Source organism: Aotus nancymaae, unplaced genomic scaffold (genome assembly GCF_030222135.1).
Source record: "Aotus nancymaae isolate 86718 unplaced genomic scaffold, 86718_ANA_hifiasm-v0.15.2.pri h1tg000020l, whole genome shotgun sequence".
In the NCBI taxonomy this organism is placed as follows: Eukaryota; Metazoa; Chordata; class Mammalia; order Primates; family Aotidae; genus Aotus; species Aotus nancymaae.
The window spans coordinates 24002023-24027469 of record NW_026988432.1 but is presented as its reverse complement, the minus strand read 5'-3'; the positions used below and the strand labels follow the sequence as shown (position 1 = coordinate 24027469).

The 25447-nt window shown below is 37.4% G+C and overlaps 1 protein-coding gene and 1 long non-coding RNA gene across 5 annotated transcripts in view; one reads left to right on the top strand and one right to left on the bottom strand.

Annotated features, from left to right (window-relative positions):
* DCC (DCC netrin 1 receptor) overlaps positions 1-25447 on the top strand; it is a 1184710-nt gene that overhangs the window by 1122570 nt on the left and 36693 nt on the right. For 2 of the 3 annotated variants that reach the window (XM_012464272.3, XM_012464274.3), the window contains exons 26-27: positions 11016-11177; positions 18676-18888. In XM_012464272.3, the coding sequence (XP_012319695.1) occupies positions 11016-11177; positions 18676-18888 (375 nt within the window). The remainder of the gene's footprint in view (positions 1-11015; positions 11178-18675; positions 18889-25447) is intronic. The other variant, XM_012464273.3, reaches the window with a different exon arrangement.
* The window catches only part of LOC105725294 (uncharacterized), a 398310-nt gene continuing 398082 nt past the window's right edge, over positions 25220-25447 (bottom strand). For both annotated transcript variants that reach the window (XR_001109261.3, XR_010343620.1), the window contains exon 4: positions 25220-25307. This is a non-coding gene — a long non-coding RNA (uncharacterized LOC105725294). The remainder of the gene's footprint in view (positions 25308-25447) is intronic.

The following is a 25447-nucleotide window of genomic DNA, read 5'->3' as shown; positions in this document are numbered from 1 at the left end:
CACAAATTTAGCTTCTAGAAACAGTTTCTAGAGCAATGTAAAAATACAGATGTCCTGCCTTTTATGACTTATACTACCTAATTATTTCTTAATTCCTAATGTCTTAGAGATTTCTTCAACAAAATTACCATTTCTTAAACCTCATGACATTTCCTATCTCAGTTGACTAAGGCAAATGGATTTATACTATCTTGGGGAAATCTTTCTGGTCTCCTTAGAAAAGAATACTGTGATACCTTGAGTTCATCTTAAAGGAATTCCTTGGAACCAGATTAGAGTCTTCCTTCCCTCAGCCTCATCTTCTGTCTAATACTCATGGAGCCAAAATGTACACTTGGATGTTCACAACTATTTCATATATCTGGACTTCATAGACACATCTCATTTGAGAAGATCTCAGTTGAAAAGGTCCAGATAGAAGGAGAAAAGGTCCACATAGAAGCAGTTTAGTAGGAGATTGCAGAGGTCTTAAAGTTTCCTTCTTACAGTTCACTGTGTTTGATCGTAACACATAGCCCTGCTGTAGCAAGCACTAAGCCAGCCAGTCCACATTCTGTCTTATCTTGGAAATGTGTATAAACCACTTTAAAAATTGGCCAGATACACTTCAATAAGTTAAAAGCCTTCCCTTAGCTTATAAATGACAAAACAAGAACTTGAACTTGGATTTTGTTTTATAATCGTAATTGTAGTTCTTTTTCTCCCCTGGGGGGAGAACTTTTATCTTTCTCACATCAAAAATCTTTCAGGGTCATACTTCCTCATACTCACATTTGAATTAAAAACTATTATTTAATTGCCTTTATCTTAATGCATGGTACTCTTCTTTTTTAATGTAAGACAGGATGTTTTAAAACATATTTTCAGTTAAAAGATATTCAATCCAGTTTTGGATGGATCTGTTACAGCCTTGCAAATTAATTACAATGCCCAAAATTTCTGAGGTGCCAACTTCTGACCCTATACTCTGTTGCACTTCTCTGTGGATGATCTCTTTAATCTTCACAACCACATCATAAAAATCAGTACTCTATTTTACAGATGAGGAAACTGAAAAACAGAGCCTGAATAATTTGCTCTTCAACAACGTATAGCTATTATTACTATGTAACAAGTTACTCCCATAATATAGCAACATAAAACAATTATTGTTTATTTTCTCAATAGGATCTCAGAATCAGAAATCTAAGAATAGTTTAGCTAGGTGGTTCAGGCTCAGAGCCTCAAGTTGTTTCATGAGGTTTCTTGCAGTGTCTTGAACTGAGAGGGTCTGGTTTCTTGCCACATGGGCCTATGCACAGGTCTGCCAGCATGTCTTCAAGACATCACACGTGGTTTCCCCAAGACATGACACCTGGCTTTCTCCAGCATGAGTGATCTAAGAGACAGAGAGAGAGAGAGTGAGCATGTGCAATCTTTTTAAACCGTATCTTAGAAGAGACATACCATCATTTCTGCCACATTCTACTGGTCACCAGACAAGTCCTAGTAAAATGTGCAAGGAGACCCCACAGGCATGTGAATTTCATGAAGTGGGATCACTGAGAGGCATCTTTGATGCTGGCTCTGATGCTTATTCACTAGCAGGGAGCAGAACTAGATAACGAACCCAGGCAGTTTTACTTCAGCACTTAGACTCTTTACCACTATGTTAAGGATAACTGCAAAGCACTTATTTGTGAATCTTATGGCTTTTCCAAAAGCAGCCCTCCATGGAGTTTGTGGATACCTGTGGATGCCATTCTGTGACACTTGCTTGTCAAAGATTGCCTGAAAATGTGAAGGAGATATAAATATTTATCAAGGACAATAGATGCTAAATTTCCAAATGTCCCAGATAATATACAGGTCATTGTGGAAAAAAAGATAAAAAGAGGCAGAATGAAAAATCATTTCAGTTAAGTTCTTTCGGCTCAACATACCATTATCTTTGTCCCCTTTGTCTCCTCAACAAATCGCTCAGTTCCATCAAGTACCATGTTGAGAAATATCTAGGGAGAGTTTTATTTCTTAAAATTTGTAGCTTAAAAAAAAATTTTACTTTCCGTTTCCTATAGGGATTTAGTGCTAACATTTTAAAAAGTATGGAAGTTTTTTTTTTTTTTTTTTTTTTTTATGAGCCTTGATTTTTTTAATTGTACTTTAGGTTCTGGAGTACATATGCAGATCATGCAGGATTGTTGCATAGGTACATACATGGCAAGGTGGTTTGCTGCCTTCATCCCCCGATCACCTATATCTGGTATTTCTCCCCTCATTTATCCCTCCCCACCCCCTGCTGTCCCTCCTCTAGCCCCCCCCACAACTGACTGCAATGTGTCATGCTACCCTTCCTGTGTCCACATGTTCTAATTGTTCAACACCCACCTATGAGTGAAAAAATGTGGTCTTTGGTTTTCTGTTCTTATGTCAGTTTGCTAAGAATGATGGTTTCCAGATTCATGCATGTCCCTGCAAAGGACATGAACTCATCGTTTTTTATGGCTGTATAATATTCCATGGTGTATATGTGCCACATTTTCTTTATCCTGTCTATCGTTTATGGACATTTAGGCTGGTTTCAGGTCTTTGCTATTGTAAACAGTGCCACAGTGAACATATGTGTGCATGTGTCTTTATAATAGAACAATTTATAATTCTCTGGGTATATACCCAATAATGGGATTGCTGGGTCAAATGGTATTTTTATTTCTGGGTCCTTGAGGAATCGCCACACTGTCTTCCACAATGGTTAAACTAATTTGCACTCCCACCAACAGTGTAAAAGTGTTCCTATTTCTCCACATCCTCTCCAGCATCTGTTGTCTCCTGATTTTTTGATGATCACTATTCTAACTGGTGTGAGATGGTATCTCAATGTGGTTTTGATTTGCAATTCTCTAATGACCAGTGATGATGAGCATTTTTTTCATTTGTTTCTTGGCCTCATAGATGTCTTCTTTGTAAAGTGTCTGTTCATATCTTTTGCCCACTTTTGAATGGGTTTGTTTTTTTCTTGTAGATTTGTTTAAGTTCTTTGTAGATTCTGGATATTAGCCCTTTGTTACATGGGTAGACTGCAAAAACTTTTTCCCGTTCTGTTGGTTGCTGGTTCACTTTAATGATTGTTTCCTTTGCTGTACAGAAGCTCTGGAGTTTAATTAGATCCCATTTGTCTATTTTGGCTTTTTCTTTTTTTGCCATTGCTTTTGGTATTTTAGTCATGAAGTCCTTGTCTATGCCTATGTTCTGAATGGTTTTGCCTAGGTTTTCTTCTAAGGTTTTTATGATTTTAGGTCTTATGTTTAGAACTTTAATCCATCTGGAGTTAATTTTAGTGTAAGGTGTCAAGAAGGGGTCCAGTTTCTGCTTTCTGCCCATTGCTAGCCAGTTTTCCCAACGCCATTTGTTAAACAGGGAATCCTTTCCCCATTGCTTGTTATTCTCAGGTTTGTCAAAGATCAGACAATTGTAGATGTATAGTGTTGCATCTGTGGCCTCTTTTCTGTTCCATTGGTCTATGTCTCTGTTTTGGTGCCAGTACCATGCTGTTTTGATTACTGTGTCCTTGTAATACAATTTGAAGTCAGGCAGCATGATGCCTCCAGCTTTGTTCTTCTTGCTTAGGATTGTTTTGGCTATGTGGGCTCTCTTTTGGTTCCATATGAAGTTTGAAGTGGTTTTTTCCAGTTCTGTGAAGAAGGTCATTGGTAGCTTGATAGGGATAGTGTTGAATTCATAAATTACTTTGGGCAGTATGGCCATTTTCATGATGTTGATTCTTTCCAACCATGAGCATGGAATGTTTTTCCATCTGTTTGTGTCCTCTCTTATTTCATTGAGCAGTGGTTTGTAGTTCTCCTTGAAGAGGTCCTTTACATCCTTTGTTATTGTATTCCTAGGTATTTTATTCTCTTTGTAACAATTGTGAATGGGAGTTCACTTTTGATTTGGCTCTCCATTTGTCTGTTATTGGTATATAGAAATGTTTGTAATTTCTGCACATTTATTTTGTATCCTGAGACTGCTGAAGTTGCTTATCAGTTTCAGGAGATTTGGGGCTGAGATGATGGGGTCTTCTAAATATAGAATCATGTCATCTGCAAATAGAGACAAGTTGGCTTCCTCTTTTCCTAATTGAGTACCCTTTATTTCTTTTTCTTGCCTGGTTGCTCTGGCTAGAACTTCCAATACTATATTGAATAGGAGTGGTGATAGAGGGCATCCTTGTCTTGTGCCAGATTTCAAAGAGAATGTTTCCAGTTTTTACCCATTCAATATGATATTGGCTGTGGGTTTGTCGTAAATAGCTTTTATTATTTTGTAATATGTTCCATCGATACCTAGTTTATTGAGGGTTTTTAGCATAAAGGGCTGTTGAATTTCGTCGAAGGCCTTCTCTGCATCCATTGAGGTAATCGTGGTTTTTGTCTTTGGTTCTGTTTACGTGATGGATTATGTTTATAGACTTGCATATCTTGAACCAGCCTTGCATCCCGGGATGAAGCCTCCTTGTTCATGATGAATAAATTTTTGATTTGCTGTTGCATTCTGTTTGCCAGTATTTTATTGAAGATTTTTGTGTTGATGTTCATCATGGAACATCAACACAAGTTTTCTTTTTTAGTTCTGTCTCAGCCTGGGTATGGTATTAGGATGATGTTGGTCTCATAAAATGAGTCAGGGAGGATTCCTTCTTTTTGTATTGTTTGGAATAGTTTCAGAAGGAATGGTACCAGTTCCTCTTTGTACATCTGGTAGATTCGGCTTTAAACCCATCTGGACCTGGACTTTTTTTAGTTGGTAAGCTATTAATTGCTGCCTCAACTTCAGCCTTTGCTTTTGGTCTATTCAGGGTTTCAACTTCTTCCCAGTTTAGTCTTGGGAGAGTGCAAGTGTCCAGGAATTTATCCATTTCTTCCATGTTTACTGGTTGTGTGCATAGAGTTGTTTGTAGTGATCTCTAATGGTAGTTTGTCCCAAGATGGCTGAATAAGAAGCAGCTCTGGAAAGCAGCTCCCAGTGAGAGAGACTCAGAAGCTGACTGGTCTCCACAATTCCAAATGAGGTACCAGGTTCATTTTGTGGGTCTGATTAGACAGTGGGTATAAACCAAATAGGGCAAGTTGAGGCAAGGCGGGGCACTGCCCTACCCAGGAGGAGCATGCAACTGACTGGAGGACTAGGGGATCTCCCTCTCTGGGATATTGGTTCGGATACAGCACTCCACCCAAGCCCTCTACAACCCACAGAACAGGAGATCTTCGCCGGGCTGAAAAGCCTCAGCAAGCTGTCTGAACAGGGCAGAACAGCAACTTCGGCCAACACTGAGCTTGTCAGCATAGATCTAGGAGGAAGCACTGGTTGTCATGAAAGCCAGAAAGCCAACTGGACAGAGCTACCTGCCCCCCAGAAAGAAGGGGAACTGAAAGTAGGGAAACAGCCCATACAGCAGGACGGGTCCCCCGCACAAAGCCAGCAGGCTAAAAAACTCCTCTCACTCCAGAGTTTTGCACCCAGAACATCAGTTAGAGAGCAACCAGGAATGATCCAGCTTGGCAGGGGGAAGGGCTGTGGCCATTGCAGAAGCCAGCCTAATTTTCCCGAGTAAATAAAAGACACAGCAGCTCCACTGAATCCGTGGCAGCCCAGCAGCGCCTCTGCAGGCAGACAAAGGAAAGGCCACCTCCCCAAGCAGCTACCTGAGATCAAAACTATGTAAATCCAACATGATGGGAAGAAACCAGCGCAAGAAGAATGAAACCATCAAAAACCAGAATGCCTCTCCCCGACTACAATATCATAACTCCTCACCAGCAAGGGAACAAAGCTGGATGGAGAACGAATTTGATGAATTGACAGAAGCAGGCTTCAGAAGGTGGGTAATAACAAAATTATCTGAGTTAAAGGAACATGTTCTATCCCAATACAAAGAAACTAAAAGCTTTGCAAAAAGGTTAGACGAAATGCTAACTAGAATAACCAGCTTACAGAAGAACATAAACGACTTGATGGAACTGAAAAACACAGCACAGGAACTTTGTGAAGCATATACAAGTTTCAGTAGCCGAACAGATCAAGCAGAAGAAAGGACATAAGAGATTGAAGATCAACTCAATGAAATAAAATGAGAAGGCAAAAAAAGAGAACAAAGAGTGAAAAGAAATGAACAAAGCCTTCAAGAAATATGGGATTATGTGAAAAGACCTGTGATTGATTCGGCGTACCAGAAGATGACAGGGAGAATGAATCCAAGCTGCAAAACACTCTTCAGGATATTATCCAGGAGAACTTCCCCAACCTAACAAGGCAGGCCAACGTTCAAATACAGGAAATACAGAGAACACCACAGTGATACTCCTCTAGAAGAGCAACTCCAAGGCACATAATCGTCAGATTCACCAGAGTTGAAATGAAGGAAAAGATGCTAAGAGCAGCCAGAGAGAAAGGTCGGGTCAACAACAAAGAGAAGCACATCAGACTCACAGCAGATCTCTTGGCAGAAACTCTACAAGCCAGAATAGAGTGGGGGCCGATACTCAACATCCTTAAAGAAAAGAACTTTTAACCCAGAATTTCATATCCAGCCAAACTAAGCTTCATAAGTGATGGAGAAATAAAATCCTTTACAGACAAGCAGTTGCTGAGAGATTTTGTCACTACCAGACCTGCCCTACAAGAGCTCTGAAGGAAGCACTAAACACAGAAAGGAAAAACCAGTACCAGCCACTGCAAAAAAGAACCAAATGGTAAAGACTAATGATGCAATGTAGAAATTATGCCAACCAAAGGGCAAAACAACCAACCAGTAATAAAATGGCAGGATCAAATTCACACATAACAATATTAACATTAAATGTAAATGGACTGAATGCCCTAATCAAAAGACATAGACTGGCAAATTGGATAAAAAGCCAAGAATTATCAGTGTACTGTATTCAGGAGACCCATGTCATGGGCAAAGACACACGTAGACTCAAAATAAAATAAAGGGATGGAAGAAGATTTACCCAGCAAATGGAGAGCAAAAAAAAGCAGGGGTTGCAATCCGAGGCTCTGATAAAACAGACTTTAAACCAACAAAGATCAAAAGAGACAAAGAAGGGCATTACATAACGGTAAAAGGATCAATGCAACAACAAGAGCTAACTATCCTAAATATATATGCACCCAATACAGGAGCACCCAGATACATAAATCAAGTCCTTAACAACCTACAAAGAGACTTAGACTCCTGCACAATAATAGTGGGAGACTTTAACACTCCACTGTCAATATTAGACAGATCAATGAGACAGAACATCAACAAGGAAATCCAGGACTTGAATGCAGATCCGGACCAAGTAAACTTAATAGACATTTACAGAACTCTCAACCCCAAATCTACAGAATATATATTCTTCTCAGCACCACATCACACTTACTCTAAAATCAACCAAATAATTGGAAGTAAATCACTCCTCAGCAAATGCAAAAGAACAGAAATCATAACAAACAGTCTCTCAGACCACAGTGCAATCAAATTAGAACTCAGGTTTAAGAAACTAACTCAAAACCACAGAAAATGAATGATTGGCTCCTGAATGTTGACTGGATAAATGATGAAATGAAGGCAGAAATAAAGATGTTCTTCAAATGAGAACGAAGATGCAACATATCAGAATCTCTGGGACACATTTAAAGCAGTGTCTAGAGGGAAATTCATAGCAATAAATGCCCACATGAGGAGCAAGGAAAGGTCTAAAATCGACACCCTATCATCAAAATTGAAAGAGTTAGAGGAGCAAGATCAAAAAAACTCAAAAGCTAGCAGAAGACAAGAAATAACTAAGATCAGAGCAGAACTGAAGGAGATAGAGACACAAAAAACCCTTCAAAAAATCAACAAATCCAGGAGGTGGTTTTTTGAAAAGACCAACAAAATAGATAGGCCACTAACCAGACTAATAAAAAAGAGAGAAGAATCAAATAGATGCAATAAAAAAATGATAAAGGGGACATCATCCCCGATTCCACAGAAATATGGAAGTTTTCAAATATCAATGTGCTTTGTTCATGGAGCTAAGTAATTTGGTGAGGGAATTTCTACTTGAAAAATCTTTGTGCATCAGTGTCAGAGATAAATTCAATTGTCACAAAGCTGTGTCAGAACAGATTTCTTGTCATTTTTTGCTGCAGAGCAGAGATTTATTGAAAATGCTTGATAATATCGCTCTCTGAGCTATTTTACATAAACATAGCAGTGGAGTGAATGCTTTGAGTTGAAGCATTTGTGTGTGTGTGTGTGTGTGTGTGTGTGTGTGTGTGTGTGTGTGTATCTGACTTTCAAAACTGACATCGAGGGGAAAAATACCAAAATATACCTTAATATCTGGTGTTTTATTCAACTTAGTTTAAGGATGATTATTTTTTGTTGTAAGAAAATGTAGACTTCTGTGCCTTTTCAGAAATGAATCATAGAATGAAATACTCCAAGATCAAAGCTTTGGGATGCTGACTATTCTATTTCATGTCAGGAAATAAAATAATTAGCATTTTTGAGATGTAGAAACATATGACAGATTTATTATTTTTGAAATAACTTTTATTATTTGTAAACCCTTTGTTATCAGGCCAGTAGCAAAAAGATAAAACTATTAGAAAGTAAAATTTCTTTCTTCAGTAATGAAAGACTTGGAACTGCAGTATAAATTTAGTCTCTTGAGTGTTCTCAGTACTCTAACTATAAGACTAGATGGCTTGCAAAACTGTTTTATGTTTCTCTATCCATATTTGTTTGGCTCCTAATCAGAACATACTTATGAAACTCCTTTTCTAAACATATTATATAAAATGTTTTTAAATAATTATTTTGCTTTTATTATAATCATTTTGATAAGAAAATATAGTATGCACAATTTGTAGAATGAGTATCTTCTATATTTAAGGGAGACTAACATTGTCACATTTATTTATGAGAGAAAATTATGAATACAGGGAATGCTTTGCAACCTAGCAATCCACCTTAATGACTGCAGTGATCTATTTGATCAGTAAGACAGTTGAAATAATTCAACTGACTGTCTCAGAGTCTGGGAATTTGAGTTGTTTAAAAATAGAGTTTATTCTCTTATGGCTTTTATTTACAAATATGTTCAAGTGCATTATTATTATCATTATTATTATTGTTGTAGTTATAGTAACTATATACCACAGTAGAATAAAACATACATCAAGCCACTCTAAAAGTCTCCAGTGTATTAAAATGACACATTTCTAAATAATACTCCTAGAAAATCCTTCATATTTACTCACTTGAAAAATATGAAGTATCTCTAGCACTGTACTAGGAAAGACACAAAGACAACAAAATTATAACTTCTTTCTTTAAGGAATTTGTAAGATTTTGGCTGGTATCTGGTTTGAATCTTTGATTCTTATAAAAAGTTTCCTTGTCATTTTTGAAATTTCCCTTTTTCTGGAGCCTCTTTATATGTTTGTATATCCATAATGTGCTTTTCATAAAGTATTTTTATTGAGGCATTGTGCTTTGTACCACTTATTCTCAAATGTTCATTCACTCTTCTCTAAATTTATAATAACCATGTATCCCCTCATACATTTAAAATTTCATGCTTAAAATATTTTGTTACATATAACATACCTGTGAAAGATGGAATTTTTCTGGAATTTTAAACCAATCTAAATGCATAAGAATACCATAGTGGTTTGATACCAACATCATCCCTTTACAAAATATGTAAGGAGGTGGCTTGTTAACAGATAAAAGTTAACATCACTCATTTTTATCCTTGAACTAGAATCTACAATTTTTCCCCTATAGATCAACATACAGACATGATCTATTTTTATGTTTGTGGGTCTTTTATTGATTATCTATGTTTTTGTAGCATAAAATTTATATGAACCAAAATTTTATTTTATGTTTTTAATTCTGGTGACTATGAGTCTTTAATTGTTAATTTTCTTTCCTGTGGATTTTGTTAACATTACAATTAGTGTTTCTGACAATTGCATATAGAGTAAAATTTTATTGGTGTGTTATCACTTAATGATATGAATGGGGTGTTTTGTATATTAATTGCATATATCCATGTCTGAATGTTGCTTATTGCATTAATTCTGTTCCAGTGTGCTTCTTATTTATATAAACACCGTGAAACCTTTGCATACGTTTGCATATATATATAGTGTATATATGTATATAGTGTATACATATATATGAATGAGTACTGTAACAATGAGATCTTCATAGCAATCACTAAATAATTTGAACTTCTTCCAAATTACATGCTAAAAATCACACTATAATCTCTCATCCTAAGTTATTTTTAATAATCTTTAATAATTTTTAGTACCTACCTGAGGTCCTAAAAATAACTTTAAAATGTTGGTACTCCTGAAAAACATTCAGTTACACTTAATATGTCACTCACCTGCTCTGATTTGGGTATTTGAAGATATTTTCTATTTAAAGATAAATCCTAAGTATAACTATTGAGAAAAACACTTTGCGTCTCTCTCTCTCTCTCTCTCTCTCTCTCTCTCTCTGTCTGTCTGTCTCTGAACTGTCTCTCAAGAGCAATACATTCTTTCACAGAATTAATGGAAAATTCCCAACACTTTTTTGGCCCACTCTACACAATATAGTTGATTGTGAACAACCTGACCTTTATAATGCCATAGTTCATCCTTAGAAGAAAGAATAAGATCAAGACAAACAAAAAACAAAATGATCAAAATAAAATATTAAGGTGGATTTATGGTAACTTGATTAACTGTTTCTTTGTTTGGAGCCTTAGAATGTTTTAAACTGCATAATAATATCTCATAGTAAGATGCTTGAGGAGTGAGCTGTCTTTTCTAAAGTAAAAAGTGGGATTGGTGGAGAGAGATAAGCAAGGGAATGTACTTGATACCATGAAGGTTATGTATAGATTTGAGGATCTGAAAATTTCACCATTTTTTTTTTTTTTTTTTGCTTGTTGCGTGGACACATAAGATTCAAATAACTCATTAACCTTTTTCTTTTGCAGCTGTTGTGAGCGCCATCCCTGTGCCGACGCTAGAAAGTGCCCAGTACCCAGGAATCCTCCCGTCTCCCACCTGTGGATATCCCCACCCGCAGTTCACTCTCCGGCCTGTGCCATTCCCAACACTGTCAGTGGACCGAGGCTTTGGAGCAGGAAGAAGTCAGTGTAATGTATTTTCCTTTTTATTTTTTAAATAAGAATGAATGAGTAATAGCAAAGGAGTCTTGTAAAATGAGTAGCATTCTGACCTTCTTAGCTCTGGGAAGATTGATTTCCCTATGACTGTGGCACAAGAATTTTCCTTTCCAACACAAGTGCTTTGGATCCTAGCTCATGTGCATTTATACTGGTTCCCTAGGCCCCTTTCCACAGCACACTCCACTGACAATACGGGGGGAAGTGGTGGGGAAACAAGGATCAAGTGGTTCCATCAAACAATGATGTGATGGGTGCTTGAAATTAATATGTCCTATTAAATAGGAAATTAATAATCGAGTAATATCTCCCATCATATTTGGTATGTGTTGGTTATGTCTCACTGATGAACCAAACTTAGATGAATGCTTTAGATTTCTTTATTCAGTTAAGTAATACTTTTTCAGCTTTAAAAATTAATTCTCAGAAAAAAAAAGGATTTCCAGTGTAGTATTTCATTTATTTGAAGGAAGGTAGGAATGGAAAGAGACTCTCAAGCTATTATATACACCCTGGTGATTTCTGCTAAGCCATTTGACATTTTTTTTTTTTGAGCACAGCATTTTAAAATCGATTTTATGGCTTTCATCTCTTAGTTAAGAACAGGTGACTCAGCAGCTCATGTGAGATAGGATGTTTTGTAATAGATATGATAGTAACAACAATAAAATATATTTTGAGGTAAGGTATATTTTTCCAACCAAACAGGGACAGCTCTAAGAAATCATAAATCGTCTAGATATAGCAAGGTTAGAATTAAAAGGCATCAAAGATCTGCCAAGAGAGAATTGGATTTATTTTCTCTTTTCTCACTGCACATAATATCTACAGAATAGAGTTGTGTGCAAAAACTCAAGGAAAAATAGGTGCCCAAACCACACTGAAGGGAATTAAATGGGAAAGATATGGAAAGTCTAACAACCAAAAAATTTTCAAATCCCAAGACAACTGGAAATACAATTCCAATCAAAGAATTTAGAGCCCACAAGTGCCTTCTTCACTTCTAAAATGAAGCTCTCTGCAACAAAAAAGACAGGTTTTTACTTTTAATTTAGTATTCTCCTCATTGGTTTGTTGTCTACTACATTCTTTTGATTTCTTGTATATGCTCTGACTTTAAAGGGAAACATTAAAAGAATGTGTGGATTTTCAAAGGCAGAGGTGGGCAGATCACTTGAGGTCAGGATTTGGAGACCAGCCTGGTCAATATGGTGAAACTCTGTCTCTACTAAATTAGTTAGGTTTGGTGGCACATGCCTATCGTCCCAGCTACTCAGGAGGATGAGGCATGAGAATCTCTTGAGCCTGGGAGGTGGAGGTTGCAGTGAGCTGAGAATATGCTAGTGCACTCTAGCCTGAGTGATACAGCTAGACTCCATTTCAAATAATAATAAAAAAAAGAATGTGTATTATTAGGTCTCTGCATCATGACTGGTACAAGCCAAAATCAGGACTTTTAAAACTAGCAATTCAGTATTTTTATTCGTGTTGTGATACTCATTTCTTTTCCTTTTTTAAAGGCATAGTTTTCTTTTGAAAATGTATTCATTGAGGTCCAACATCTATTTACTCTTTCCTTTTTTCTCTTAAATTGGTGAAACTGTCTCTTATTGGATCATGGGGAAAATGACTCCAAAAGTTAAAGCTTAATGAAAATGACTAAAGGAAATCAGCTAGTATAAAATTTGTTTATATCTGTGGTTAAAAGTCTCATGGTTGACTTGTGATTTTGATGGTTAGTAGGCTGTGTGTATGTGAGATAGGAAGCATAGGGGAAATCGCTGTACCTTCTGCTCAATTGTCCTGTGAACCTCAAATTCCTCTAAAAATAAAATTTCTTAGAAATTAATCGATTGGGCTGGGCTTGGTGGCTCACGCCTGTAATCCCAGCACTTTGGGAGGCCAAGGCAGGTGGATCACTAGGTCAAGAGATTGAGACCATTCTGGCCAACAGGGTGAAACCCCATCTCTACTAAAAATACAAAAAAATTAGCTGGGTATGGTGGCACATGCCTGTAGTCCCAGCTACTCAGGAGGCTGAGGCAGGAGGATCACTTGAACCCAGGAGGCAGAGGTTGCAGTAAGCCAAGACTAGACCATTGTACTCCAGCCTGGGTGACAGAGACTCTGTATCAAAAAAAATAAAAAAAAATAAAGAAAGAAAGAAAGAAAGAAAAGAGAAAAGACAGAAAGAGAGAGAGAGAGAGAGATTGAGTAATATATTTAGTCTCTAGGTTTTTTTTAATTTTTAAAGTAAGGATTGTTAAATAAAAGTAATTATATGACAAAATGCTTAGTAATTTTTTAAATTCATCTAAAATCAAAAGACAATGGATGTTCTACTTCTGGCCAAAATTTTACAGATTTTTAAAATACATTTTCAGTCATTCATCAAGAATCTTTTGAACAAAGCTATGTGCAATGCAAAGGGACTAAGATCTAATATGCGTTCCAAGTAATTGCTTAAAAGAAAAATAAATAACACTCACCCTCCTTTCTAGAACACTAAATATTCTCTAAATCACTGTCAGAAATAGTTAACATCTTGCTTCCCGCCATTCCGTATTAGTTTCTAAATGCCTTAGAGAACAGTAAACATTCCTGTTCTCTCTCAAGCAGAGAACATTTCATGACTCTGGGTGGAGATATCTTATTAGTAGCTTGGGAAACAGAGAAAGGTACACGTAGAAAAAGAAAAAGTTGACTTTGCCAAGGTGGAAACTCTTTTTCCTCCAAAGTTATCTGAAAGACCTTTGAGTTTTCTAAGAAATGAATCACTAAAGTCCTATCCCAAAGGTCTGCCGCCTTCTGAAGGCACAAATAAAGCTGAATTTCTCTCCCACCATAAGGAAAGAAAAGATGTGGTATATACATTTGCATGACATGTATTTGCTGACCTATCAGTAAATATTTATATAGTTGTGATGGACAAATATTTCCTCTTCTTTATTTTTTTGAGATGGAGTCTCACTCAACCACCCTGGCTGGAGTGCAATGGCACATTCTTCGCTCACTCTAACCTCCACCTCTCAGGTTCAAGAAATTCTCCAGTCTCAGCCTCCCGAGGAGCTGGGATTATGGGCATGCACCACCACATCTGGCTAATTTTTTTGTCTTTTTAATAGAGATGGGATTTCACCACGTTGACCAGGCCGGTCCCAAACTCCTTACCTCAGGTGATCTGCCTGTCTCAGCCTCCCAGAGTGTTGGGATTACAGGAGTGAGCCATCACACCCAGCCTCCTCTTCTTAATAAGTAACTGCAGTACTACTCTTAGCCTCAATAAGCAAATGAGCTATCCCTAAGGAACAGTTGAGCTGCATTGTATTTGAAAACTTCAACCAGTAGGTAGACTTGGGGCTTCATTTCTACAATTAAGTATAAAATTTGTGCCCCCAGTTTCTCATATTTGAAACAAGTAGGTGATGTGAGAGTTAAAGAGATTTCCACTCTTCCTTATAGTTCTGACATTGTCTTAACTAGTGGGAAGGCTGGTCAACTTTATCCATGCTATTTTTCTGCCCCTGTTCTCGCTCAAACTGGAAATCAACTAATAAATGAAACTTGACCTAGATAAAATCAGGAGTGCAATGGAATTCATGGATTATTCTCTAGGTCTTTTAAAATATTCAGGCTGTAAGAAACTGGGGTTATGCAAAAATACTGCATTGTTTCGTTCTTCTGAGATTAATGAGTGAATTGGGTTCCTAGAGATGTTCATGTCTCAAGTCTTTACTTAGAGTTATTGGCTTGCTATATTATTTCTATCACATGTTGTAGTTTTTAGATAGAAGAAAGATCGCATTTCCATTTTTGCAATATTTTTGCCAGTTATTTTGTAGCAATTATTTATGTGTATTGACATCACTTGTTATAAAGTGCCTTGAGATTTGACAACTGTGTAATTGTACGCTATCTGCACAATGAATTCAGACTGTTTCATCATGTGAAAACAAGTGCCTTGCTAGCTTGTATTTGGTTTTCACTCTACACTCTGAGTTGCAGAGCAGAGGCACGTCGTGGGCAAAAGCAGGTTTCTTCTCTTTCAGAGCTCTTGGCACAGCTAAATGTCGTGTCACTAAGCCAATTTGTTTCACATAGGTGTCCTGAAGCCAGTGCCTGAACTGGACAAGCGTGCTCATCTGAAATGAGACTATTTCACTAGTGGAACAGTTGCTATTGTGTTTGTTAAAGGGTTTTTGCTGCCTTAAATGTTAGCCAGTTCCAAAAAGCATTTATTTTACTCTACTTAAAATATAAGAATTATGAATTATATATGGAAATCCTATACCTGTTCAATATATTCATTTTGAACACAACAGAAACTGTCCCTTAGGGATTAGTGATATATTTGATCTTGAGGAAGGGCCCTCTCACTCCTGCCTAGTACATTAGGCACTTTTCTTTTCTCCCTGTGTGGTACTAAGAATGGATTTTGCTAAAGAGGAGGCCCATCCGTGTAAAGCCATTTTCACTTCCCTCAAAGTCAAGAGCCACATCATGATGTTTGCAGCCAGGATCATGGATGCCAGCTGAAAACTGGGGGCAGAGGACTGGGCATGCAGACAACTTTTGTTTTTAGAGTTTCTGATGAGGAGCAATGGCATTAAAGAGTAGGATTAGGAAAAAGAATATTCAATGACATAATCAAAATTCATGTAAAATAGGAAATTTTTCAAAATAAGAGACTGAATTTCAAAAGACTAAAAATGCATGTACATTTTATTAACTTATGTTCACAATAATATTTTTTTTTTTTTTTTTTTTTTTTTTTTTTTTTTGAGACGGAGTTTCACTCTTGATACCCAGGCTGGAGCGCAATGGCGCGATCTCGGCTCACCGCAATCTCCGCCTGCTGGGTTCAGGCAATTCTCCTGCCTCAGCCTCCTGAGTAGCTGGGATTACAGGCACGCGCCACCGTGCCCAGCTAATTTTTTGTATTAGTAGAGACGGGGTTTCACCATGTTGACCAGGATGGTCTCGATCTCTTGACCTCGTGATCCACCCGCCTCGGCCTCCCAAAGTGCTGGGATTACAGGCTTGAGCCACCGCGCCCGGCCTCCACAATAATATTTTAATGTATATTTCATTCATTTCAAAAATTCAAAAGGAGAAAAGTAAAAATTGAAAGAAGGAAGGCAAACATCATAAACATATTATTGTCCCTTTAATGGTTAAAGCACTGTTAAAAATATAACATAGGTTAATTACAATCTGTCTTCAATAGTGAGAATTATTTAAGGCAGATTTTTAAGGACAATTGTGAAATTTACTTCCCTGTATGGATATTTTTACTCTGACATTTATAGACCCTTTAATAAAAGCTGGCCCATTGCAGATGAAAGGAGAACATAGAGAAACAGCCACAGGAACCTCATTTGTGAGACACGTAATTCACAAAGGAAAAGAGAGACCAGTCTAGTGGAAGCCAAAGCATTTTCACTTCCCCAGAAGTTCTCCTGTGAGATTACAAACGCTTTGTGATGAATAATTTTCTCCAACCCAAAGATTATCTTGAGAACCCTTTCTGAAACAGCCTCCCTTTCCCTCCTAAGCAATGCCTATAATCTAATGTTTCATAAGGGTCCTCTGAGACCTGTGGCTGGAAGGAATTGCTAGCAAAAAGGTCCACATTAAAGTAAACTTTCTCACGGGAGAAAAGAATGAGGATGGAACTTGATGGCATCTCTCTCAGGCCAGTGACACAAGGATGCCCACAGTTAGTTACTGGCTAAATACAATCGAACATTTGACCATTGGTCATATTCTTCTTTATACTAAATGAGTCCAAAGTCAAACCTGAGTAATTTTCATTGTCTCTAGAATCACACTATCAAAAATCTCATTACACAATACTGTTTGAATACAAGCACATATGTTCCTCTCCCCTTTACAGTCTTAAAAGAAATTTAGTGCCTTGTATACCACCTACACAAAGCCTTGCATCTGAGAGCCAGCATCACCAAGGATTTGCCTTAATGGTTTGCTTGCAGCCCTACACCTTATCCTTAATATTGTGCATTCATTTGCTCTTTTTCTTCTTTTTTGGTAGGATTTCCTAGCCTGGAAATAAGGTACTTCTCTTCAAACTCCTTGGGATTCTCTCGTTTGCTGCCTTGATTACATTTTTCTTGTTTAAAAAATATCTTTTATCAAGTCTCTGCCTGTATTTTGGCTCTGATTGCTATATGGCTACATCCTGTGCTCAGCCAACCTTATATCTTTCCACCTTCATCTCTGAGTGGGAAAAGCCCAGAGGCTGCTCAATCACCCAGAAGACCTCTGACCCCTTCTGAATATAGAGGAATGAGTATAGATACCCTCTGAGTACACATTTAACTTCTGCATATCTCTATTTCCTTCAGCATTATCAGATTTTCTATTTCCTCTGCCCTTTGCTGACCTCATTGAGCCTCCGGGAGACTTGTCTCAAAATTATCTCACTAATTATCTTGAAATATTTCCTGGTTAAAAATTCTCTTTCAAAAGCAAGATATTATCTTCTATCACATTTTGTTTCAATTTACCCAACAAAACTTTAAGAAATAAGTCATCACAAATATTTTATTGACACTTACACCTAACTATGCAGCTCATTTCACCTGCAGTTTAACCTGGACCTGTTGACTTTGAATAGGAATGAACAGTTCAAGTTCAATCACCGTGTCATTAACAAGAGAAACTTCCTGGAAAATATTTTATTCCATCTTAACTGTGTTCTATGGGGGGTGGGGAGGGAAGGTGTATTTCCATATACAAAGCTTTCCATATGCCCATAGGCTCTCACGATAACTGTGCAGAACCTCTTCAACTACCGTAATCTGCCTGAAAATTACAAGGTTTACTACCGAAGAGGAAAAATTGCAATTCTGCATTCAGGCAACTTGTTCTGGCAGAGTCATCTCTCATATAATTTTTTTAGCTAGATGTGCCTCTATTTTGTTATGGAAGATAATGATAGTGATTATTATTTGTATCATTTTATTAGCAATGCCTCTGAGCATCCTGTAACTCTGATTTGTTTGACAGTTGACATGGCATGTTTAAATCACAGAAAAATTGGCATATTGGCTGATAGATAATAATGCAGCTGTAGCAGGGTTTGGTACATTGAATTTCACTGACATTGCTACTTATGAAAGGAGAAATAACTTTTTTTCTTGCTTCATCACTTATGATTAGAGGGACCAGACAGTTCAGGCAATATAGTCGGTGCTGAATTTATTTTACTACCCTTCCTCCAAGATAAATTTCTGTTCTACTGGATCTATTTCTGCTGTTTAAAGGGGAAGTGCTATCTTGTTCCATAAGTATATGAAGGTAGAAGAATAATAAATGTTCATAATTTGGAGAAGAGACTCACCACATCCTATCATATCTCTCTGAATGGATCCAGACCCTTCCAGTGACTTAGGGAAAACAGATTTTGTCCAGGAATAATGAATGACTTTTCTTGTCTCCACTGCAGCAGTGAATGAAGGACCAACCACCCAACAACCACCCATGCTGCCCCCATCTCAGCCTGAGCATTCCAGCAGTGAGGAGGCACCAAGCAGAACCATCCCCACGGCTTGTGTTCGACCAACTCATCCACTCCGCAGCTTTGCCAATCCTTTGCTACCTCCACCAATGAGTGCAATAGAACCGAAAGTCCCTTACACACCACTTTTGTCTCAGCCAGGTAAGGTACTTGATTATTCATCTTTAAAATTCTTATTATTGGTGCCTCTTCTTAAGTGCATGAGGGTGCTTGAGAAGGCCTACATGTCATATATCTTTTTAAAAAATATTATACTTTAAATTCTGGGGTACATGTGCAGAATGTGCAGGTTTGTTACATAGGTATACACATGCCATGATGGTTTGCTGCACCCATCACTCTGTCATCTAAGTATTTCTCCTAATACTATCCCTCCCCAATAACCCCACCCCCTGCTATCCCTCTCCTAGCCCCCCACCCGCCGACAGTCCTTGGTGTGTGATGTTCCCATCCCTCTTTCCATGAGTTCTCATTGTTCAACTCCCACTTATGAGTGAGAACATGTGGTGTTTGGTTTTCTGTTCTTGTGTCAGTTTGCTGAAAAAGATGGTTTCCAGCTTTATCCATGTCCCTGCAAAGGACATGAACTCATCCTTTTTTATGGCTGCATAGTATTCCATGATGTATATGTGCCACATTTTCTTTATCCAGTCTATCATTGATGGGCATTTGGGTTGGTTCCAAGTCTTTACTACTGTGAACAGTGCAACAGTGAACATACATGTGCAAGTGTCTTTATAATAGAATGATCTACAATTATTTGGGTATATACCCAGTAATGGGATTGCTGGCTCAAATGGAATTTGTAGTTCTAGATCCTTGAGGAACCGTCACACTGTATTCCACAATGGTTGAACTAATTTACATTCCCACCAACAGTGTAAAAGTGTTCCTATTTCTCCACATCCTTTCCAGCATCTGTTGTCTCCTGATTTTTTAATGATCACCATTCTAACTGGCGTGAGATTGTTAGCTCAATGTGGTTTTGATTTGCATTTCTCTAATGACCAGTTCTCTAATGACCAGTGATGATGAGCTTTTTTCCATATGTTGCTGGCTGCATAAATGTCTTCTTTTGAAAAGTGTCTGTTCATATCCTTAACCCACTTTTGATGGGGTTGATTGTTTTCTTCTTGTAAATTTGTTTAAGTTCTTTGTAGATTCTGGATATTAGCCCTTTGTCACATGGGTAGATGGCAAAAAAATTTTCCCATTCTGTTTGTTGCTGGTTCACTCTAGTGATAGTTTCTTTTGCTGTGCAGAAGCTCTTTAGTTTAATTAGATCCCATTTGTCAATTTTAGCTTTTGTGGCCATTGTTTTTGGTGTTTTAGTCATGAAGTCCTTGCCTATGCCTATGTCCTGAATGGTATTGCCTAAGTTTTCTTCTAGGATTTTTATGGTGTTAGGTCTTACGTTTAAATCTTTAACCCATCTGGAGTTAATTTTTGTATAAAGTGTAAGGAAAGGATCCAGCTTCAGCTGGTTTTTATTACTTTTAGTACTGATTTTATTACTTCAGCTAGTATCCAAAAGGGCTGAACTTGAGCTCCATTTTGTTTTTGTCAGGGATTGGGGAGGGAGAGAAGCAGCTTATCAGAGAGACAGAGACAAAAAGAGACGGAGGAAGGAGGAGGAAAAGAAGAAACACGTAGAATGAATGATAGGTCAATAGATGAGTAGATAGATAGAGATCAATAAATATGTAGTACTTAAAACCCTCAGCATATCAGGCATAAGATAGTAAAGAAGTTCCATTGTTCTAAGTAACTGGAGATGGCCCTCTTAATAAGCACAGGAGCTAGACTGGGATAATCTACATTATGCTCATATATTTGACTACTTTTCTGTTACTCAGACCTACCATAACTTATTTTGTTGCGTTAATACACAAGCCACATAATGACTGTAAAAGCTAGAAAAATAAGATTGCCTATGAACTATGAATATTAATTACCATATAGCAATATTAAGAATGTATCTAGTTGCTGGAATATTAGTTGATTTCTACACATCACCTCTGATGTTCTCAACATTTACATGATGTGCAATATGGATACTCAGCTACACAGCCTCTCTGGGAGGCAGGCTGGAGCATGAAGGCATGTAGGATTCCATTGCTTGGGATGCACGTTCCACTGTGGAGTCTTCCTTGACACATGGGCTCAGCACAGGTCATGATTTCATTCTACAGGAGATAGCCCTTCCCACACAACAAAGCCCACACTGGGACTTAAAGAAGGTCTGTATTGCCCAAGCCCCTCTCTCCACCCTCCCATACATACATACTCCACACACACACCTGGGAAGGATCTGCTACTTTATATGGCCCCAAAACTATGAGGTCTTTGATAAATGAGACAGAGACAACTTGAAGCAAAAGCATTCTTTTAATGAAATTCTGGTGTCAAGAGTATGCATTCTTGTGATTTCTGGCTGCATCTGTTTCCCCACTGCAAGCACAACCAAGGAAACAGACCTTGAAGAAAACTAGTATTCAAGATAGTGACAGGTTAATTGCAACTGCTAACAAACAATAATCTTCTTTAATGAATCTTTAATGCACATACCTATAGGACAAGCATGCTTCTGAAGGCTTATTACATCTCATTTGATCCTCAAAACAACTTTGTGAGGTAGCTACTAGTCTTAACCTCATTTTATGCACAAGGAAACTGAGGCACAGAGAATTAATTTAAGTAGCTTAAGTCTGTCTAGCAAGTAAGTAATGCATCTTTTCCTTGCTCTTTTCAACTTCAGAAAACTTGGGTTCTCAAATTTTAGAAACTCATTTGTGCCTCTTAATTTATATCTAAATGGCAAAAACAAAAACAACTATTTAATCGTTAAAAGCAAACAATCAATCAAGAAACATCTTAAATAATTCTGCATTAAAGAATATATTTTCTCATTAGCCTTCTTCACTCACATTTTAATGAGGAAAGGTAAGAAGCTTAGCTATTCCTTGACAGCACCAAAAGAACAGTGATGTTTAGTTCGGAACACAAGATTTGGAAATCACCCTATGCTCTGGAGTGCTATAATGACAAAAGGATACAATTCTTTTAAAAAAAGTTCTGATGATAGATGGAAGAAAGAGCTGGCTTGTTTTTGTTTGCTAGTAGTTATCTTCTTCTAATTACATTAATCCCGAAGCTGTCTAAAACAAAATCTGATACAATGCAATATAAATTAGTGGATTATGTCCTTCAGAAGGGAAGTAGAGTCAGTAGGGCTGTTTCTGTACCAATTTCATCAAATAATAAATATGTCTGAAGAGCCAAAGAACCACTCTCTGATCTAATGGCAACCGGGCAAAGTATCATTTTCTTTTCTTTTCATTGTATACTTAAGGGCCTTTTGTTTGTTTGTTTTTATTTGAACTATTTCTCTCAAGCCATCTCTTCTTTCCTATTTTCAGATATCTCTGGCTTCAGTATTTGTTTGATTTTATGTTTTTTTTTTTATAGTTCCCCTTTAAATATCACTCTCCCCTACTCAACTTGAGGCGTGCCCCACTGTCCCTTTGAAATTATTAAATTCCTTTCCCTTTCGTGTTTCTTACTGTCTTCCTATGATTCCTGTTCATTTCATAATGCCTTCCCTCATGATTTTCAAATAAGTAAGTTCTCCCTGCATTGCTCCTGACACATGGTAAATAGCATGCTTTTAAAAAGGGCTGATGTTTACTTATTCTAATAGAAAAAGAAAATTAGCAGACTGACAAATGTATTAGCTGTGACATTAACTACATGCTTCTTAGAGTTACAGATGAAATACTTAGAGCTTTCAACAAGTTTTTAATTCTAAGAAAATCATTACTTTAGTCAAACTGATTGATGAAGTAAAGTCAGTCATTCTCTTGTCAGCTTTAAAAAAAAAACTCAAATAATTTTACTGTGGATTTCACAAGAAAGGACTGCATAATTAGTAATGAATTTATCTTTACTTACTGCAAGTAATTACTTTAGAATATGGTAATGTGAGGCATTGCTCGAATTTTTAAAGATCATGCCTAACGAGAAACTTCTTTGAATGCTCTTAGATTAGGATCAAGGAAGCAGCTCTTTCCCCACTCACATTCCTGTGTGAGCATTTGCTTTTTTTAAAATTCTTATTTTAGGTTCTGGGATACATGTGCAGGATGTGCAGGTTTGTTACTTAGTTAAACGTGTGCGATGGTGGTTTGCTGTACCTATCAACCCGTCACGGAAGTATTAAGCCCTGCATGCATTTGCTATTTATCCTGATGCTCTCCCTTCCTTCACCCCACCCACTGACAGGCCCCAGTGTGTGTTCCCCTCCCTATGAATTTTCATGTGCAACACCATCAGTCTGTGCCTTAGTTTGCCTCCCAATAAGGCACACAGAGCTATGTTTGCAGCAGATTTACATGAGTCTAGGGCAACACATATTATGCATAATAGTCTCCTTGGGGTTGCAGAGCATTTCGCAATATTTTTATAGTAAGCAGTAATTAGAAAGCCATTCTGTTGTCATAACGACTGAAATTTTGCCTACCTGAAAACAGATTCATTTCCTCATTGCTTTTTTCCACCTGTCGAGCTAAAAATGCAACTTACAAGACTCTAGGGTATTTATGGTGTTTCTTACAATTTCATCATCACCTTATAATAGAGTGGTTCCATTTTTTAATGCTTTATCTATAGACGTGAATAACTGTGAGATCTTGACACATTTCATGGAGGCTGCAATCACTACACTTTGCATATAACAAATGTAGACATGTAAGTGATTTGGCTTAGTCCCCTTTCGGGTTAAATAGAAAATATTTGATAGAGTGTTGGGCTTATTGCATTATAGATCTGACATAAATTTTACAAAGGGCCAAGATAGGGTGTGTGTGGTTTTTTTCCTTACTAGTTAAAATTCCTTTTAGCTGTGAAATGATCAGCTGCACTTTAAATGAACCTGTCTTAGGAGACCGTTTGTCTTCTAGAGATATAATTCTAAAGGGAAAGAAAATGTGATCTGTTAAATAGTGACTTTTATATCATAATACTCTTTTATAGCATTAGCCCCCTGGACCTCTTGCAACTTTGTAAAACTGCATAAGCACTATATTTTCCTTCATTTACACATTGCATTTTACACACATATATTTATAAAAGCAAAACTCCAGAGCTTTCTGATCTTTTCCATCTTCAAGGGATCAATATGTCAGTGGACATGACAAGACCAAAACTCACTTCATTGTACTGCGAAATTGAGTTTGATTTTCCCCGTGCAAATTGTGGCATGTGCTTCAATTTGTCTGGGGATTGAGGACAAGGAGTGGGTGGAGGTGGCTGACAGTGGACAGAAAAGGCATTTGATTTATATTTTATGGATGGTTGGGAAATCATGTATTCCTGCTGTAACCCGATCTTTTTGGCAGGCCTTATTTCAGTAAATCTGCTATCACACAAAACTGCCAATAAATTACTATAATGCATTAATACAATTGCTTTCCCTGAGCCACTCCTAGGCTGCCATTGGGGGTATTCATCAAGAATACCACAGGAGTGTTCCATTCTACTAAAATCAGCCACAGACAGAGGTCAGTCATGGGAGATCAGACATCTTTTAGCAGGTGACACAAGAGGGTCATATTAAAGGCCAGTCATATCGAATAAATCATTGGCACAGCTTAGTAGGAGAGATGTGTTGATTTGGTGTTACTGGAGCCAATATTTCCAATCAATGCTAGAGTGGAAAATTACACTACATCTTATTATGTAAGTTTCATCTCATAAATAAGTTTCATCTCATCCATCTGTGGCTTTTTGGTAGCTATCTCCTTGAAATTTTCCTGTCCTCACTCCTAACTGATTTTTTTTTAATAGATGAAATTTGATTTGATTTGGTCTGGTCATCCTAAATTGTCCATTGGTAAAATGTAATTAAGGCAAATTTGCTTTAAATATCAATAATATTTGTGAGTCTGTAACCTACTTGGTGGTTTAATAAATTAGTATTTTCCTCTATGATGAGATTTTAGTAAATAAATATAAATAGGAAAATAGCTCTGTTAATTGCCCCTAGGAGAGAGAAATAATTTCGAGGAGAGCCATTATGAGTAAGCCAAGTGACTGATACCCTATTTATAAGTAAGTGACAAAGCAGAGGCCTAAAAGGTTAGGCAGCCTGCTCAAGGTCAACAATGCTACATTTCTCTGAATTCTTTAAGTTTGGCTGAGGTAACAGAGAAAGGATTTTACCTAGCTTTTTTGTGATGTTAACAGTGATTCTTAGAGTGACCTTTTCCCCCGCTAAAAGGGGGCTTCAAGAATCCTAATAATTAAATCTTCTTTAGGAAGAACTACATCAGGTAGATTAAGTCATTTAGCCGAGTGTTTGTTTGAGTAAATATTTTATTCCTTTTGGCATTATGTGGAGAGAAGATCTCATAACAAAAGTGGACTAGCCAGAAAACTCTGGAATAGTTGACATCTGTCTTAAACTTACCTGTCCAGTCTATTGAGTATCCCTCTATGGTAAGGCAGGAAGCCAGGGGGCTGAACTGTGACATCTGTTCCTTTCACACCACTGATGGCCAGAGCTTTGGAAGCCAATTAAAAAATAAAGATGAGCATAAAGAAGTATAAGATGAAAATAAGAGTTTAAGGCACACGGAACTATTACTCACAATGGGCATTGGAGAGTGTGACCAGAGGTCAATGAGAGCAAAAAACGAACAGC